We start from the raw sequence: 19,154 nt of genomic DNA, 5'->3' as shown, positions 1-19,154 counted from the left end.
TGTTCTCCCTTGTTTCTCCCATTCTATAAAAAAAATCTCTTTTATATTAATTTGGTAATAATCTCTGTTTCTGCGTTAAGCTCAGTGGTCTCTCAGCCAAGTAATTTGGCTTCTTTGAAACCTGATTAATGCTCTGAATAGGACAATTAATCCTATCTGCATTGTGTATTATGGTTTGCAAAATTGTATGTTCTTCTCTGATTTGCATGATTTGTAGGATGAAAAACCAGTTTCCAGTTGGAAATAACTTTGCTACCAGTATATGAGACTGGCTAACTCACCCAGCTGAAAAGTCCTGATCAAGTTTCTTTGCATACAAGATGGAATTCAAACCCAGATCTTTCTAACCAGAGGGCATTTTCAAAACCAACTGAGCTAGCGTCTCTGACCTGACCTAATTCTCTTCTCCTCCACCCCTCCTCCTCCACCTCCTATCTACTAAACTCATCTCCTCAATTTTTCTTCATGCCCAACAATCCAAAGACCAGAAACATCTTAGAATCATCTTTGGATCCTTTCCAATATCTCTTCATCCTTTTGAAAACCAGGTGACTAGATTTAGTACTCTTCAAAAAGGTGAGGAGTCTCCCATCCACTAGATTCTGCATTTCCTCAATCTCCATACTCAACAGTCCAGAGATAAGAAACCACCTTAGTCAATGATCTCTTTATCCTTTTGAAAACCAGGTGACCAAATATGTGTACAGTAGTCGATATGTAGCCTGATCAAGTCTTTATACAATGGAACCCAGAGACATAGCTGGAGGGAGCGGTCTGCCCTGGGCGGCACTTTGAACCTTTTTGGACTTTTGTAGTTAATTCTAAAATACAGTCTCAAGAACTCATTTCCAAATATTGTAATACTACTGCAAATTTTCCTTACAATTGCTGTAAGTGTTGCTAGTTGTGAGAGGAGTTTTTCTACATTAAAATTGATTAAGAATTACCTACATTACTATGAAATAGACTTCGCCAATGACATTGACGATTTTGCTAACAGAAAAGCAAGAAAAATAACATTTTAGAATCTTGGAATTAAAGTTTTACTTCAAAAATAAACATAGTGTTTTAATTTATTTCCCTATACGTCATTTTGACTTTTTGTAGTATTTTTGATGTGTATTGAAAGGGCGGCAAACTCGGGGGTAAAAGCTCTAGCTACACCACTGATGGAACCATAATCTTCTTGCTTATACATCTACATCATTGCCATAATCTTAAAATTTTGAAGCCTTACATTTTGCAACATTGAATTGGAAACCCTGCTCACTTGTCTGTTCATCCTCTTTATTCAGTGGTTTGTAAAACATAATAGCTTCTCTGGGCCTCATACTTCTTCCCAAATTTGCATCAGCTTTAAACAACTACATATCTCCATTTAGATCTTTCCTAATATCATTAACATATGAGATAGCAATGCCTCTAAGGGACCTACCACTAGTGACTTCCTCTTCTGGGATATTGCCCTCATATACACAACTTGCTATATTAATAGATTGCTAAAATACAGTCTTCCTTTAGTCAGTTTTAATCTCCCATTTTGTCCATTGAAGTGAATTCTGATGTTGTCAGGCAAATTCTGAATCTTGTTCCTTACTTATCTCTTCAGTGCTTGAACCACATTGCAAAACACAGATTGTGTTATAGTTCAAAGCTTTAATCTTATTACCTCTCTTATGAAGCAGAACTCCTTTGGAACTTGGCCTGGCATAAGACTCATGCTAAACATATACATCTGAGTTGTTTCCGTAGAATCCTTAAAATGTGATATACTACACCATCAAGCCTCACAGTCGTATTAACATGAAGGTTTCTACTCACGCTTAGCCCCACTACAATCAAGCTTTTCATTCAAAGGATGAAATACCTTTATGAATTGCACATTTAACATCACAACTATATCCTCTGCATTGGTTATCAAAAGAACTCCCATGGGATTTCTCATCCCATTGGTGAAGCTGCTTCCATAATGCCTTTTTCTTCAAAATCCATATCACATACACCTTATTTAACCTCCTGACACTTGGAATATATTCAGACATTGCCTTGCTAGGTAATTCTTGACAGTCCAAGCAGCATTGATCTTTTTTTATCCAATTCCTTGTTCCATGATATAGCTGCTGAGCTTTTCATAATCACCAGCCATATAGTTCTGCATATATTCCTTTCTCACAGAAATCCTCATAAATCCATGGTCCCAGGTGAACATTTCATCTGTACTCTCACCATCTGGAGAAAGATTCTATACTGGCATTTATATAATAGCATTCTCTGATGAGTTGATTAAATTCAACATCCTTGATCTTTGCATGGCCTTTGTTACATACTGCCTTGGTGGCTGAAACAGAAAGGTAGTTGTCTCTCAGAAACTTGAGAAATTCACTTTGTTTCTCTCTCTCCCCAATCTTTCTCCCTCATTCCAATCTATATTACTATAATTAGGATTTGAATGCAGCCTGTTGGTCACAAAACAGAGATGTTACCCATTCACAGCAATCCAGCTGACAGCTTTGGAAGATTTTTAGTTTTTGCTGGTCTTATTTTATTTAGGAATTTTTGAATTGGCATCCTGAAGCAAAATTATGCAGACCCTTAATTGCTCTTTTCCTCTTACCAAAGGCAGTGATTTTGATTTAAAAAAAAAAAAAAAAAAAACTGGAGCCTTTCTTCAGAGCTAGATCTCCTCCTAGAAGTTCTATTGAAGAAAAGGTGGAAAGGTATAAAAAAAATTATACCTTTCCACCTATATAATCTATTACAATATGTAAAAATTGCATGACTCAGCAATACAATTTCATTAATTGTTTTTAGTTTTATTAAAAATTAATAATAGTTTCTCTCTCTCTGTCCATTGGTTGTAAATGTAAATATATTATTACCCCTCTATATTTGCCTGCTAACTGATCTTATTGTTATAGTTTCATTGTAATACTAATTAAAATCTTCATAGGTGTATAATTGCAAATTGAATGCTGTGAATCTCAATTATTTCAAGATTGATACAAATGCTTATATTTAGTATTTTTAAGCAATAAGATGTATATAATCTATTGCAATATATGAAAAGTGCATGACTTAGTAACAGAGTCAAATGGAATTCATGTTTGTTTTTTAATGGTCATTATTCCTTTTGCAAAATTAAATACAGAACTACATATTTTTTTTCAAGTCAGGGACTTCTCCCATACACAGAAATACCCAGATTCAAAATATTTAAAGATATTCAGAGAAACTGTTTTTTTTTTCTTCCCCTTCACCACCACCATTACTGTAAATCAGAATCCATATCATTAAAAAAACATACAACATAAATATGAGCATTAGTTTTTTTTTTGACATTTACTCCTTGCTATATATATTATATAATTGCTGTATATTTTATATAAATAAACTCTTCCATGGCATTTCATTTCTTCTTAAGCATATTTTTTTTTAAAAATGATGCTAATTCAAATATTAATTTTCAGCAGTATTAACTGGAACACCAAAAGCTGATCATTACAAAGACAAAAGGAGAGGATTTTACCCTCTCAGTTCCTCAGATTGACCCATTACCATTTTTAGTGACACATCAAGCAACATACTGATTTGTAATTCTTTAAGGTTATAAATTGCAGTATGACAATTTTAAAAATATATAGTGACAAGACAAACTTTAAAAATTAAAAACAAATAACACAACTATTGTTGAGTGGTGTAATGTTTTTTTTTTTTTTTTTTTTTCAATTTAATGTTGCTTATTAGAAAATTCACTTAAAAAAAAGAAAAGAACATGAACAGATATCCCATTTATATGTGGATTGAAGTAAACTATCTGTCCATAATACAGATTGAAGTAATTTGGAATTTATTTTCCTGTATGACAGGTTCTGGTTTCTTATAGTTGCATCTAAATGCCAAGTAGTGGACAGTGGGAATTTTTCTTCCTAAGACCAATTTTTAAATGGACTTGGATTCCTAGTGCTTAATGTAATAAGTGTAATCAATTATATTCCTTCCAGAACCAGAATGTAAAGACTGATGAGGAATGGAAGAATAATATAGATTGGGATGATCATACCATGATGGTTTAGAATTGTCTGGAAATGTGTACCACTGAGTTGAATCACTGTTTTTGGTGGGCAAAGCAGAAAGTGTTGTTCTCGTTCCAAAACTTGATTTAGTTCTAGGTCGCAATTTTTGTTTATGACGACGGCTGCCATTGTATTGAACATGTTGGTGGTTTAATTTTGATTTCCTTATTTTTTTTACCTTTAGCTTATCCTGAAATACTGGAAAATAATATGCTCCAGTTTGTGTCTGTGAAGGTTTGTCTAAATGATCCCCCATTTGAGAGAAACTGCCACTAATAATTTGTTTACTTGCAACAGTATTGGAAATTGTAGTACTGTTTGTGTTTAATATATCATTGATAAACTCTGTGGTAATTTCTGTAATGTTTGGATAAGGAGAAAGAGTACTAGTAGGGGTAGTGGTGGTGGTGATAGCAGCAATAGAAGGAGGTTGAGGAGGATAAGTTACTTCAGGTTGTTTAAACGGTATAGGTACATATTTGAATTTTACTATATCTACAGAAGCAGGGTTAAGATCCAGTGTTCCAGGTTCATTAGTTCTTATCTTGGCACGAAATCCATCTCTATCAGCAATATAGTGAACTGTTCTTCGACGTCCATCATCCTCAAAGAGTCCATATGAGCCTATAACTTGTCCATGTGCATTTCGACTTTCCTTTCTGTATTGAAGACCATTAATATCTTTAACTGCATGATGAAACTTATAGCCTCCATATCCCTAATTATTAAAATTAAATTTAAAATAAACATTATTAATAAATAGGTAATTTCTAATTCTGAACAATAAAAATGACTGTAGAGTTTTTTTTGCTATAGTTATTTTTTATGACTAGAGTATTCTTTCATGGTGAATGATTATATACAGCTTAACCTTAGATTAAGTCATCTTTGAAAAGGATATTAATACAAGCATTCAATATAAATCGATAACATTGGTACTAACCTATATACATTAGTAAAGGTTTGGGAGGAAACTATGGGAAAAATTAACTATTTTTTCAATACTTGCATACCAATGAAATATGCTATCCATTGGTGCACTCAGGGGTGGGGGTGCAACAATGGATAACAAAAATACTAGAAAATTTACCAAAAATCTTTTCCTAATTAAAATTATATTTTTTAATTTATATGTTGTGGCGTGTCTTCTATTTCAAAACTACTTATGAATTAGTGAACACATAAGGTGGGAATACCCTATATCTCTCGGGAATCATGGCTGCTGTGAATGCAAGGCAAATGAGGTAGTTCTCAGATGGACCGAGTGTTACTTTGTTTGCCCGAGCCAGACCAAAGGAGATCATAGGTATTATGTATTGGCAATCACTGCAGATGCTCAGTCATAGGTCATATGCAATGTGTAGTGTCTATTCTCAAATCGTCTACTCAACTCGCCCCCCCCCCAAGATTAAATCCTGAGTGCCATTGATGCTACCTGTCATCCATATTCTTTATATATGGGTATAACCATATACACTATATAAAATATATATATATAACCATAGTTCCAATATTATAGTCTTGTTGGTTGACCAGCTTAATGTTAGCTTCGCAGGCTAATGCGAAGGTTGACAAAGAAGGAACTGTAAGTACCTCTTGGTTTCAACCATCTCGTGATATGAATAGCATAATGAATAGAAATAACGAATAGAAATTGAACCTAAAGTAGATATATATTTGTACATAGAATGCTTATTCTAATTGGCATTTCGATTTACATTTCTTGATATCTTAATAATATATATTATGTACCATTTATTTTTCCTTATTTTTTAACATCATAATCTGCTCAGTGTCTGCTTCTTCCTACAGTCCTTTTTACATGAGTTGAGCAGTATTTTTCTTGTAATGTAACATAACTTTACTATCCGTGGAATTTTGCATTATGAATTTAAGTTAATTGTACATAGATGCTTTAGTGTTAATAAAATATACCAGCTTAATGTAGCTTAGTTTATTACTAAAATGCCTCTCATCAGTGGGCTCGAGTTCAAATCCCACTGCAGGCATGATATTTTTGTGAATGTCTTTAGATAAGAAATGAATTTCATTGCATAATATTAGACAACCATCTTGCTTGTTGGAGGCTTGAAAAAAGTTCCCATAAGAAGACTCCTGCTTTTATTTCTTAATGGAAGTAAGCAAGAGTCTTTTAGTCCTCACTAACGTTTTTGAAGACGGGGAAGGGCAGTCGCTCTTCAACCTTTAGCTTTCAGTAATAGCTGAAGCTATCATTGAATAAAGGCTTTCAGATGAGAGTGAGAACGAGACAAATGCCAACTCGTGAGAGGAGAGGAAAAATCCTAATTGCCAGAACTAGGAAACTGGCAGAAAGAAAAAGAAAAAAGTCGCCGACTGGAATCGAACATATAACGGTCTTTCTGCAGGTGGGGTAGCACTATGGAAACAAATACCATTTCCGCAGGCAAAGTTTCTAAAAGTATTTATAAACTTTTCACACATTTAGCTGGGGGCTTTGAAAGAAGAGAAATTTTGAAGCAGAACAAAGTATCAAAGATGTCTTTTTATATAAGCGGTTTTTTTTGTTTTTTTTTTTCAATTCAATTTTTACATCCTATTTTCACTCCACGGTATTTTAAGAAATTTGATATTGTTTTTAATTTTGTCATAAACTTTTTGTCATTCAAAATTGGCATTACAGAAAATTAGATCTTTAATATGACTACTATCAACTGACAATGTTGTTCAGGATGTAGAGCAGTCATCCTGTTTAAACCAAAGTATTGATCCATTCATTCTCGTTAGATTAGTAACTGAAATGGATAAATTCTGAGCCGGAAATATAAACAATGGTGCAGAGGAGTTTTTGAAATTACTTTTTTTTTTTTTTAGTGATATTTTCTTACAAGAGGCTTAAAAGTAGGCTTGGTTGGCTGAGTGGTTAGTGTATCCGTTATTCAGTCAAAAGGTTGCAGGTTCGAATCCCACCCTGGGCATGGATGTTTGTGCTTGTCTGTGAAAATAACAGTGGTGGTGGTCGGCAGTAGATGATTAAAGTAGTAGTGAAGAGTTGTAGAGTAGGTGCCCTCCCTCGATGAGTCTTTGGACTCCCTGGAGGTGTCAGGTAATAACAGCAATTGCATTGTGTGAAAAGTTATACATTTTTCAGGACCAAACTACAAACTGTCCGATCTTTGAAAACGAGATTATCTTGGTGAAAACAATTACATTAATTAGGTTTCTCTCACGCTGATGATACGTCTATAATTTTTATTTTTGTGACGTCCACCTCGAAAAGTTTTTGTAAACTTATAGTCCATTATATAGTGAGTAGACTAAGGAATTTCTTTTGTATTTTTATTAATTTTTGCAAGTTTTTGTATTCATTTTTTATTCCTGGTCCAGCAACTCAGCTCTAGAGACCAAAGATGGAAAACTTTTTTTCCCATGTCCATAGCGGTATTCGAACCCGCAGTCTGTTGTTTGGAGAGCGGATACACTAACCCACTGGGCCAACAGAAATTTTAGAAAGGATTGCTTTCTTTCTATGTCTGATGGCTAACTGCATTTCAAAGTGGTTCAGTACTCTAAATAAAATGCTACGAAATTTTCAGCACGTGCTATAAACAGGGCCGCGCCAACCCGAAGGTGCACCACACCCGGGTCACAACATTGATAGGACGACATTTTATGTAGCTAATATCTAATTAAATTTGGATTATACAATGCAGTATTAGGGACGACCGATAAAAGCTTGCACCCAGGCGGCAAATACCCTTGGCGAGCCCCTGGCTATAAATACATATAAATAATATACTTACATCTTGCTGGTGGCTTAATTCACTTGTACCAGAATCCCAATCCCAAGCGTTGGCAGGTGCTGAGTTATACCACCAATCGGCTGATGCATAAGTAGACACAAAGTATACTAGAAGAAATTCCTGTGGAGAAAAAGAAAATGGTGAACAGATTTTTCAATAATAAATTTCAGCCATAAGTTTATAGGTTTCGCATTATGAAAATGCAAATTCTTGTACCACTCTGCTAAATCATAATAAATACTTTGATAGAGAAAACGCTATTCTGACTTCAAACGATATTAACAATTTTGAAAATAGAAAACAATAAATAAAAACTGCCTTTTATAAGATTATACTGTACTTAATAAGTAGGCAGTGACCATCTATCGATAACACGTTTGAGTTGTTACCGTATTTTAACTAAACTTCGGACATTTCACAGTGAAGTCAATTCAGCCGCTGTCAATACTCAAAAAAAAAGTAGTCATAAATATCCGTTCATTCACAAAATTTGTTTACTGTTACACAGTACTCAATCAAGATAAAATCTTTATGTATCATTGAGGTGGGAGAAATACAGCGTCAATAACACGCCAACGTGGCGTTTTTATTAGTCGCATTTCTCACATAGTTCATAACATTTTGCAACGACGAAACTTTTTGTAAAATCCTTAAACAGAAACAGCGATCTCCTAAAACACAAATGAAGGTTTTTTTTTTGTTTTTTTAACTAGTTATCTTCTAATATTTTGTCACATCAACCATCCCTCTATCATTTTATTCATACTATTTTTAGGTTATGAAATTTCCAACTACGTACGTTTCTAGTGATCTCGCAGATGCGATAATAAATTGGGAAGAGGAACTGGATGGAAAGGATATCAATGCTGCTTGGGCCATACTCAAGAACTATTTGGTGGAGGCAATATCAGAGTGTATTCCAAGGGTCAAGAGGGTAAACAGAGTGAGTGTAAAATGGATGAATCAAGAGATGAGGTATGCAATCTGGAAGAAGGTATTATGGAAGAAACACAAAATGAGTATATATAACAACCAGTTGCATGAAAAGTACAAAGAGCAGGCGAGGAAGGTGACTAGCTTGATAAGGGTAGCAAAAATGTAGTATGAGCAGCAGTTAGCTAAAGCGGCCAAAAAAAAAATCCTAAGGAGTTTTTTCGTATGTCGCCAGTAGAAGAAAGAATGATTATGGTAGGATGGGATTGATTGGTGAAAACGGAGGAATGATAACCGCTTCGGATGATATAGTTGAGATATTTAGTGAGCAATTTCTAAAGGTATTTCATTCTTGTGAATGTGGCATCATGCAGAACTTGAAAGCAGTGGGAAAGAAGGAGGAGGAACTGTTAGTAAGTGAACAGGAGGTATATGAGGAATTGAATAGACTTGATGTAAATAAGGCTGTGGGACTTGATGCTATTTCACCACGTGTCTTGAGGGAATGTGCCAGAGAGTTAACAACAGATTTTGTATATCTTTTCAACATGAGTCTCTCACTGGGTAAAGTTCCAAAAGAGGGTAAAATTGTTCCAATTCATAAGGGAGGTGATAAGAGTAAGGCTTTGAATTATAGACCAGTCTAGGGTTGTGGTCATGGTATTAGAGAAGTTAGTTAGGAATAAAGTTCAGAATTGGGTTGACAACAGAAAAATACTCTTTGGTGGCCAGCATGGATTTACTAAAGGAAAATCGTGCTTTAGCAACCTGCTTACTTTTTATAATAAAGTGACAAATGCGTTGGATAAGGGTATTGCATATACAATGGTATATTTAGATGTTGCAAAGGCGTTTGACAAATTGCCACATGACAAGCTGGTAATTAAATTGGAACGGATGGGACTGAACAGTAGATTGGTTCACAGGATTGGAGAATGATTGTCTGATAGGTATCAGCGAGTTGTCTATGGAGGAGCGATATCCCAGAAGAGGAAAGTTACTAGTGGTGTACCTCAAGGGTCTATTTTGGGTCCATTGCTGTTTAATTTGTATGTAAATGGTATCTGGAGAGGTCTGAATGGTGATGTGCAGTTGTTTGCAGATGATGTAAAGTTGGGCAGAGCTATCAGGAGTAGTGTGGATGCTGTAGCTTTGCAAGAGGACTTGAATACACTGTCTGAATGGGTAAATAAGTGAGGATGTCAATTCAATGTTTCAAAGTGTAAGGTTTTGAAATTTGGGAAACAGAGATGGGATGTAAAGTACGCAATCGGTGCGAATATCTTGGAAGAGGTAGAGGAAATGAGAGATCTGGGAGTGATTGTAGACAAGGACCTAAAATTTCGGGGACATGTTACTAAAATAGTGAGGACAACACAGCGGATAATGGGAATGTTGCGGAGGACATTGACTTGTAGAAGTAAGGATGTTACGGTTCCTTTATATAAGGCTTTGATCAGGCCACATATGGATTACTATGCACAGATCTGGTCACCTGGTTTTCAAAAAGATGAAATTGCGTTGGAAAAAGTTCAGAGGCGATGACTAAGGTGGTTTCTGGTCTCCGGAATGTAGAGTATGAAGTCAGATTGACAAAATGCAATTTGCAGAAATTGGTGGATAGAAGGAGGAGGGGGGGATATGATTGAGACATATAAGCTGTTAAGTGGTTATTACCAGATTAACGTCGGGGAGGTTTTGCACAGAATGGGCGAGGATAGCAGGAGAACAAGAGGTCATTCCTGGAAGCTGTATAAGGAGGGAGTGAGGAGCAGGTTTTTTGCATGGAGAGTGGTGAGTGATTGGAATGCTTTGCCCGAGAGTGTGGTGTGTGCAGAGACAGTGAATATATTTAAGGCACAGTATGATAAACTGTGTGTATAACAGTGGACCTCCCACGATGAGTCTTTGACTCCATGGAGGTTTTTATAATAATAATAATATTATTTATTATTTATTTTATTTATTTATTTTTTTTAGTACGAGTAGGTTTCATAACTCCCGTATATTATGTACGTGTGATTGGATAAAATGATCAAAGGCAGTCATAAAAAAATAAATAAATAAAGGTAAATTAGATATCCGTTTTGCCAATTATATTTGTAACATAGAATTGTGTATGATTTCAATTGTTTTTATATTGATCACAATGAGATAAACAAAGGATCTTTCGGAGTTCAATAAAAGACTGCCCGCCTGGCTGGAGCCACGATTTTAAAAACAGCAGAGCTGACTGTTTCTCAAAAAGGTGAAATATCCCGGGTGTTTAATGAATGAAGAAATAACCCACAATGTTTGTCTTAGAGGCATAACTGTGGCCGTAAGACAGTCTCAGAAACGAGATTGCCGTCGTCTGAGAAGGTTTGTCTACTTGCTTGTGCCAAATATCAACAACACGGGAACTGACTGAACAAAAGGCTTAAAAATAATTCTAGTCAGCGACTGTAATTGAACTTGTAACAGTCTTTCTTTTGACAGTCTAGCACCATGGAAGCGAGGGCCATTTCCACAGGACCACGCATGTCAAATCTGGTTATTTGCGTTTATTCCGGAAGGGTGACGTAAAATTTATAAAACATTTTAAGGAGGGGAGGGAGTGCTAAGTATAAAAGTTTGGAAACCGCGATCTATACGATAACTCGGAATGAAAAGAAAAATCGAAGCTTTTCTGTCGCCGACTTTTTTTCTAAACACGCCACACTGCAAGAATACAAAATTCATAACGAATTTCTAGATATGAATTCACATAACGAGTTCGTAAATACTTCCATATGCACGACTTTGCAAAATATTTCAAAGAGGCGTAGAGCCAGTGCGTTGCTAAACAATAGCTTTGATGTTCAGTCACGTGTGTAAAAACTTCCATTTCCAACTGGCATTACTTATTTTTCTTTTGACGCACGCGTGAGAGATGTATAATCTCAAATTCATGTTGTTTTTTTTCAATAAGTGTTGCAGATATTGTCCGTTTATTAAATTAATCCTAAAATTTATATTTTGTGTTTTTTTATTATTGTTTCAAAGTATTATTATTTATTAAGTTAAATATTTTAACAATTTAATAATCTTTTAATCTGAATTTTTTATATACACACTATAAACACACTATAAAATTTTATAAGCACACTATAAATTAAATAAGAAATATTATAGTGTGTTAATAATAATTGGCAGCAAGGGTTACTAAGTATAGTGAATTAACAGACATAGATTAAGAGGAAAAAATTTATGAACCATCTTTTTACAGACACATTCTTATTCCAAAATTAAACTGCTGTATTGGGACAATATTGTAGTCAATATTGTTCATTGACTCTGTAATCAAGAGTCAATGAACAATGACTCGATTAATACTTCGCAAATGCTTACTAAAATTATGCTTCATTTTGCGTACCAGTTTATTAAGAAATATGTGGTATGTTTAAAGTAAATTAAAAAAAAGGCCTCACCTACTCCCTATAAGGGAATAAAATGCGTTAGCTGATTTAAGGAAAAAAATAAATAAATAAATATGCAACATCGTGCTAAGCCTCATTAATTATTTTATTTTATTTTTTTAAAAAGCAATTCTGGCGCATGAATCCTAACGCTAATTTATTTTTATGAAGTAGTTGCAAATTTTATGGAAAATTATTAGCAGATATAGACATATACATTTTTTTTGTTGTTGTTATTAACGTCATGTTTCGGTTATTTTTTACCAACAGGTAATAAATTAATTTATGGCAGTGCGAACATCCTTTCGCACTGTCATGTTTCTCCACATCATGTTGTTAGGGGGGATAAAATTTTTCATATCACCTCCCCCCTAGAAAACCATTATCAATCCCCGCTTTAAACCCTTTGCACCATGAAACGGATTTTCAAAATGTTTCTCCACATGTTGTTGTGGTTGGGGGGGCGGGGGGAATAAAGTTTTTCATACCCCCAGAAAACCATTATCAATCCCCGCATTGGCAACTTTTGGTTTATCGAAAAATAAAGTCATGAAGTCAGTACAAGATGGTATAACTGAATAAGTTCCCAGTCGTGAACAAAATGAACACATATCGATATTGGCCAAGCTGCAAATCCATTGAGAGAGGGAGATGGGTGCAATTGGAACTGCGGCAAAAAATCAGAGGTCCTCCACATTTACCATAAACATATGATCAAGTAGGACCGGTGGTTTTTATACTATTACCTAATTTAACATCAAACTTATTTATATATAGGATAAATATCAGTACGTTACACTTACGAACACATTTCCACTTACTTGAAATGCTCGTAAGGGGAAAATTGTTTAATCCTAAATCAATCCGATTTCAGGATTGGTTTCTTAATTTTAAATTCATATATATATTCTCCCGATGGTAGAGAGGAGCAAGAGAAAAACTCTGAATTTAAGAAACTATTTCTGAAACCTAACGATATCTAAAATACTTATCCCTACCTTTACGGACGCCATCAGTTGCTTAAACTCTTCCTTGTCAGTTTCTGATGGTAACAGTAGCACCTGGGGTCATCTTTATAGACAACCAGTTACTATTAGCTGTCCTTCAACCAGTCAATGTCGGTAACGCAAACCTCACTTATGAAATACCAAACGTAGATTCCAAGCCCTAATGAAAAGATTAATACTTGCATTTTTTTTTTATTAGTTCCTTTCTGGTCTGCGGCCCCCGGAGCATTCCTACTACGACTTCGTATGTTAAGTGCAATTGCAAGGACTCTTTCTCGGATGTTTTCTTTTCTTTTCTTTTTTTATGAAAATAAGATATCAATTATCTATTTATTTGTTTATTATCTCGAGGGATCTGACATTCTACTACAGGAACATGCATGAGGAGGTCTTAGTGGTAATCATTTACTTCTAGTGCTTAGTGTACCTGTTGGAGCGTCTCTTGTTTTATTTTATTTTTTAACACACTTCACTGTCCACCGAGCCAGTTCTCTATAGCGTATACTGAAATATGCGTCGCATAATTCTTCAACCTTTGTTCTTCCATCATGGCTGCGAACATCAACAATGATGGTTTGGCCTCGTGCACTTAGGTGCAAGAAGCACATGCTACATAACTACGTGACAGGAAATGTAGAGTTTGTTACTTGGCCAGCGTTATATGTTAAATAATTAAGGCTGAAAATAATAGCTTCGTATTCTTCCTTCACATTCAACCCTTCTACTGGCTATGTAGAACAATAAATAAGGAGGATGAAATTGAACGATGGAAGTATCTTTTGGGAGAAGTTTTCAATCATCAGTTTGGTTAATAACACTTGTTGGACTGAAGGTCACTTTATTAGCCACGATCATGTCACTTTCTGATAAAGAACTATAAAATGTGGAAATTAAAATTTGGAATTTTAAGATTTATTATTATTATTTTATGTATTTGCTATCTTTTTCTTCTACTTGACCTCTCTCTCTGTCGTTCTCAAAACGAAAAACAATACATAAAAATAAATGACAACTAAAAAAATAAAATAAACTTGCAGTTATTTACTCTGGGATGGTTTTTGAGGGAACTGGAAAGGATACCATATTTATTGTGATAGCCGAGATAGAAAACACTATTTATATGTCTAACTACGTCAAACCACATCATCAAATTTCTGCCATATATCCTCAAGGGGTGTACAGGATATGACAATACTACGTGAAAAATTTGCATCGCCACTAACTCTTAGGAAGATTTAATGGTGATGTCAAGACTCCAGCTTACATTTCTATCTTCTTATATTTCTATCAGGTCAAATCTTATATTTTATCTTCTAAGGCACTTTTTTACCATATCAATCCACCTATATCTTGGTCTTCCTGTGGGTCTTTTTCCTGCCAACCTGGCAGAGAACACTTTTTTAATATGATATTGCCATTGATGCCGTCTGTTCACTCCCCTAATCTTTCTCAGGACTCTCATATCTGCGGTCTCTAGGTCTTTGGTCAAGCGCTTTATTTCTAACCCAGCTCTCAGATCCAAAAGTTAAAATTGGTTTGAACACTGTTGTATACAGCTAATTTAGTGTTTTGACTAATTTCTCTCTTATTCCATATAAATTTATTCAGTTGACTTCCTACCATACTAGCTTTGTTGATTCTGTTGTCTATTTCCATATTTAATTTGCCATCTTCACTAAAAATCGTGCCTAAGTAGCCGAAATATTTTACTTGTTCTATAGGTTCTCCATTCACAATGCAGTTGATATTTTCAATGCTTCTGCCTATTTTCATGGTCTTCGTCTTGTTATTGCTGAACTTCATACCATATCTATTACAACAGTTATTCAATTTAGTCAGGGAATCTTGCAGACTGTAGCGGATTTATTTAGACCTAGCCATCTAAAACGTTGATGAAACTGATGTTCGGATCACTACATTCTGAGTATAAACTGAACTTACTTGAAGTCCAGTCAGTCTATGTCAACCAAATCCTTCACTGGTGGATCACTTAGTGACCCCAGATACATTCAAACAGCCAGTAAAACACATTGGAGGTAACTGTATAGGATTAGGAGCGAACTAATGAGGAAGGATCGAGGTATGGTGTCCACACTCCTTAAAGGAAAGACCAAGCATATGTAGTACTAGTTGGTTGTTTTGAATTTACGGTAGCACTTACAGCTATGAGGGTGTATTATTTATGTGAATTGCGTGTGTTCTTCTGGGCCGTTTGCCTGTTTTATGGAATGGAAAACCTTAGTTTTCGTGAAGGGAAAATTCTTTCACCAGCTAACTCACCTTCTGCTGAAAATCCCCTTTTTCGCGTCCTAGACAGGAATTGAACTCAGGTCTTTCCAATCTAAGAGCATCGTCAATGTAGTACTGGACATCCCTAAGAAGTAAATGAGCTTCAATACTCAGTATAATAAACCACTTTACTTATTGGAGGCTTGCAATGGTCCAAATTTAAGTATCATGGAAAAACCAGCAGAGCTTTTTTTTTTTTTTTTTTGAGGAATATTCAGCACTCTGCTGAACATTCCTCATATCATGGTATATTGGGCCAAATCTACTAATAATGCTTTTTTTTTTTTTTTTTTTGGAAGTTCAATTCCTGGTCATTGAGAGAAGCATCTTGTTTTTGCTGTTCTGTTGAATGCCCTGAGAGACTGGAGTAATGGGAGAGAGAATTCCAAGCAACGAATCCATTACTACATATTCCGTATTCCTTCCAATTTCAGATTATCTTAAACAACAACCACTAAAAGTTAAGTAAATAAAACATAACATGCTGATCCACAAAATATTCTACAGATATACCTGACTTTAGTCCCGACCCTAAACAATATCCATCGCTACCCTCGATCTGCCAAATTATATTGACTTTCCTAACAAAAGGTAAATTTGCAGTTTTGTCTCGAAGCGATATTTGCAGAGGATGTCCAACTTAGAATTTTATCTTTTTTTTTTAATATCTTTGACTAAAAATCTTATCGAGGAAAAGCCAAATGAAGACCTTTTTGTCAAATTCGTTTGTTATCTATCCTTCAACCATTCTAAACCTTTTTGATTTATTTTTTAAATCAGGATTTTCTCCACTCCAACTTCATTAATAGCAAAGTCATCTTCTTTCTCGAAGATTTAGTGTTCCCATCTCTAATTTCCTTCCTTCTTCCAACTGCAGGGAGATATATATATATATATATATATCCAGGCATTTAATATCTCCATTGATCTGAACAACTGGTGACATGCCGCCCATTCCTAACCATTATCTAAACACTCGTGATCTCTTCCTTATCAATGATCCCTATAAACTGAATGTTGTTTTGCCTCTAGACAGTTCAGATCGTAACCAAGTGTTAATTGCTTCTTCCATGGAATAACATGCACACAACCACTCTTGTCTTCGTCTGGCAATATGCGAATTCCAAGGGCGATGATCTGCTTGTTTTCTATGCTTCATTTCCTTGATTAGAGTATTTACAGTCTTCTGATTCAAAGATTTGCAATGAATGTGTTACTGAAATAATTATTAGTTATACGTATCGAAGCATTTATTCCCCATTAAACTTTAAATTCTTATATGTTATTTCTTTAAAATTTAGTTCTCTGGAGATTGTTCGGGGAAAGAATCAAACATATTGATTTAATGGTTCGGTTGGTCGAGTGGATGGCGTCTCCTCTTTTCAAAATGTGTTTGAGAACATCTTTGATCAATGATTACTATACTGTTTATCTGAAGCCTAAAGCGGTTTCATAAAGCTTCATATTTGGTCTCTGTAGCAAGAGAAATGGCTTATCTAACTCTTAGCTCACCTCACAGTAATAATTCGCAACTGATTTTAGTCAAAATCTTCATCTTACTTATCTTCTTATATTAATGATGGAAACTGTTGTAAGAAATAGTTACATTATTAACATATCCAAAACCGACTTTGAAAGACAAAAGCAGGAAAATTCTATAATGTTCATATGTACTTTCCAATCGCTTATCAAAGGTATTTACTATAACTTTTTCTTCAGCCTCGCTTCCATTTCATTTGCACTCCGATAGTTCTGTTGAATCTTTATCCACAGAAAAATCAATCTTCTGTCTCTTCTTTTTTCTCGAATTCTTGCACTGACCTTGCTATATACGTATTTGTACCACCGTTCAATGTCCTATTTGATTTTTCAGCAGAAACAGATCAAAAAATCTCCTGTTCCAAACGAATTTTTCTGATTGCCCTGAAGGACTGTACCTCACAGTTAATTCCTCTTTTCTTAGATTTTTTTAATACCTCCTATTCTACTGGTATTTACTCTACAGCTTCGAAATTAGTCGGTATCCAATCATAAGAACTGAAAAAGGTTTTTACCATCAAATGATAGTCCTATACTTTCACATGTGAGTGACCTTCCTAGATTATCAGCATTCAACTTTGATACTACCTGAAAACTTCTTAACTAATAAAATGACAAGTGTGGATTCCATCATTCGAATGAACCGGGATTTTGTTGCTTATACTATCCACCTTTATCTGGAGGTACTCAGTTCCTGCTTTTGATGAGGCTGAGATATTTTAACGGGTTTGGCAGCAAAAACTTATTATAAGCTCAAATGACAATCACCTTCCTGGGAAAAGGGGGGAAAAAGTGTCCTTCTCCTGCAATTAGCAAAATTCTTCTTCATCTTACTTTATATGAGTTTTATGAATTACTAAATCACAAGGAATTGACAACGTATATAAGAATATAAATTAAATAACACTTTAATAAATATTTCCGTTATTTCGGTAACGTCACGTTGCCATCTTCAAAAGGAACTTACAAAAAAGGCACGTGCACGTAGGCACTGCAACACAGTAACTGAGAATGAAGTGAGGAAGCTATTGGTCTCCTAAAAGTCCTGATGGTGTCCCCTAGCGGACTATGTATGTGTTCTCGGCCGTACGGCTGCTGATGTAAGCCTCCCGATTTTGGGGTAGTCTCATACAACCAAATTTGTTGAGGTTTGGAGTTTCTTAGGGTTGAGGCTGATTCCATGAATAGTCTTTCGAATTTGAACTTGCTACGGTGTATTATTGTAGCTTTCTTCCACCGTATTCTGTGGCGTGTATCCAGAGCATGGTCTGCAAAACCCGAGTGGCTGTACTTGTGAAATATCGGAAATATTTATTAAAGTGTTATTTAATTTATATTCTTATATACGTTGTCAATTCCTTAAGTGATTTAGTAATGCATAACCAACGTATAAGCTTGTCTACGAGCATGAGTTTTAGCATGCAAAACAATTTTTAGCTTTTCTTTTCTTTTCTGTGCAATATTCTTCCAATTCTTAACTTTTAAAGTTGTAAGCTCTTTTTGTACATCATCAATCCATCCTTTTCTTGGTCAACCTTTCTTCCTTTGTCCTAATGGTTTCCATTCAAATATTTTTTAACTCCTCTATCTTTTTCCATTCTTTCTATATGTCCAAACCATGCTATTCTTTGTGTCTTTATATATCTTACCATGTCTTCACCATTAATTAGTTGTTCAAGTTCATTATTTGTTTTATTCTCCATATTTCATTTTCTTCTTTTATTGGTCCGTATATTTTCCTTAACATTTTCCTTTCAAAGATTCTCAGTCTATCTATATATTTTTATAGATAGACTGAGATATATGTTAATGGCCACGTTTGACATCCATATGTTGTTACAGGTCTTATAATTGTTTTACAAAGTTTTAATTTAGAATTAATTAAGAATCTTATTACTCATTAACTTTTTATAAATATAGTAACACTTCTTTCCAGCCATTATTCAACTATTAATTTCATCGGATATGTTTATTGTTTGTTGTTATTAATGAGCCTAAATATTTAAAACTATCTACAACTTCAAAACTGTATTCACCTATATTAGAATTACAAGATATTACAAGATATATTATATCTTGTAATATTTATAATTA

General features: G+C 34.7%; 1 protein-coding gene across 1 annotated transcript in view; it reads right to left on the bottom strand.

Moving 5' to 3' along the window:
- Positions 1–3,136: 3,136 nt before the first annotated feature.
- LOC150094228 (uncharacterized) overlaps positions 3,137–19,154 on the bottom strand; it is a gene marked incomplete at its 5' end in the record, with an annotated part of 36,715 nt that continues 20,697 nt past the window's right edge. Inside the window, 2 exons of the mRNA XM_090412261.1 lie at positions 3,137–4,791; positions 7,856–7,975. Coding sequence (XP_090268387.1) covers positions 3,958–4,791; positions 7,856–7,975 — 954 coding nt within the window. The remainder of the gene's footprint in view (positions 4,792–7,855; positions 7,976–19,154) is intronic.

The sequence above is a fragment of the Typopeltis vanoorti genome, chromosome 22 (assembly GCF_054136105.1).
Source record: "Typopeltis vanoorti isolate ZY-2024b chromosome 22, IOZ_Tvanoo_1.0, whole genome shotgun sequence".
Taxonomy (NCBI): domain Eukaryota; kingdom Metazoa; phylum Arthropoda; class Arachnida; order Uropygi; family Thelyphonidae; genus Typopeltis; species Typopeltis vanoorti.
The sequence above is the reverse complement of the archived record's forward strand: the minus strand, read 5'-3'. Positions and strand labels throughout refer to the sequence as shown.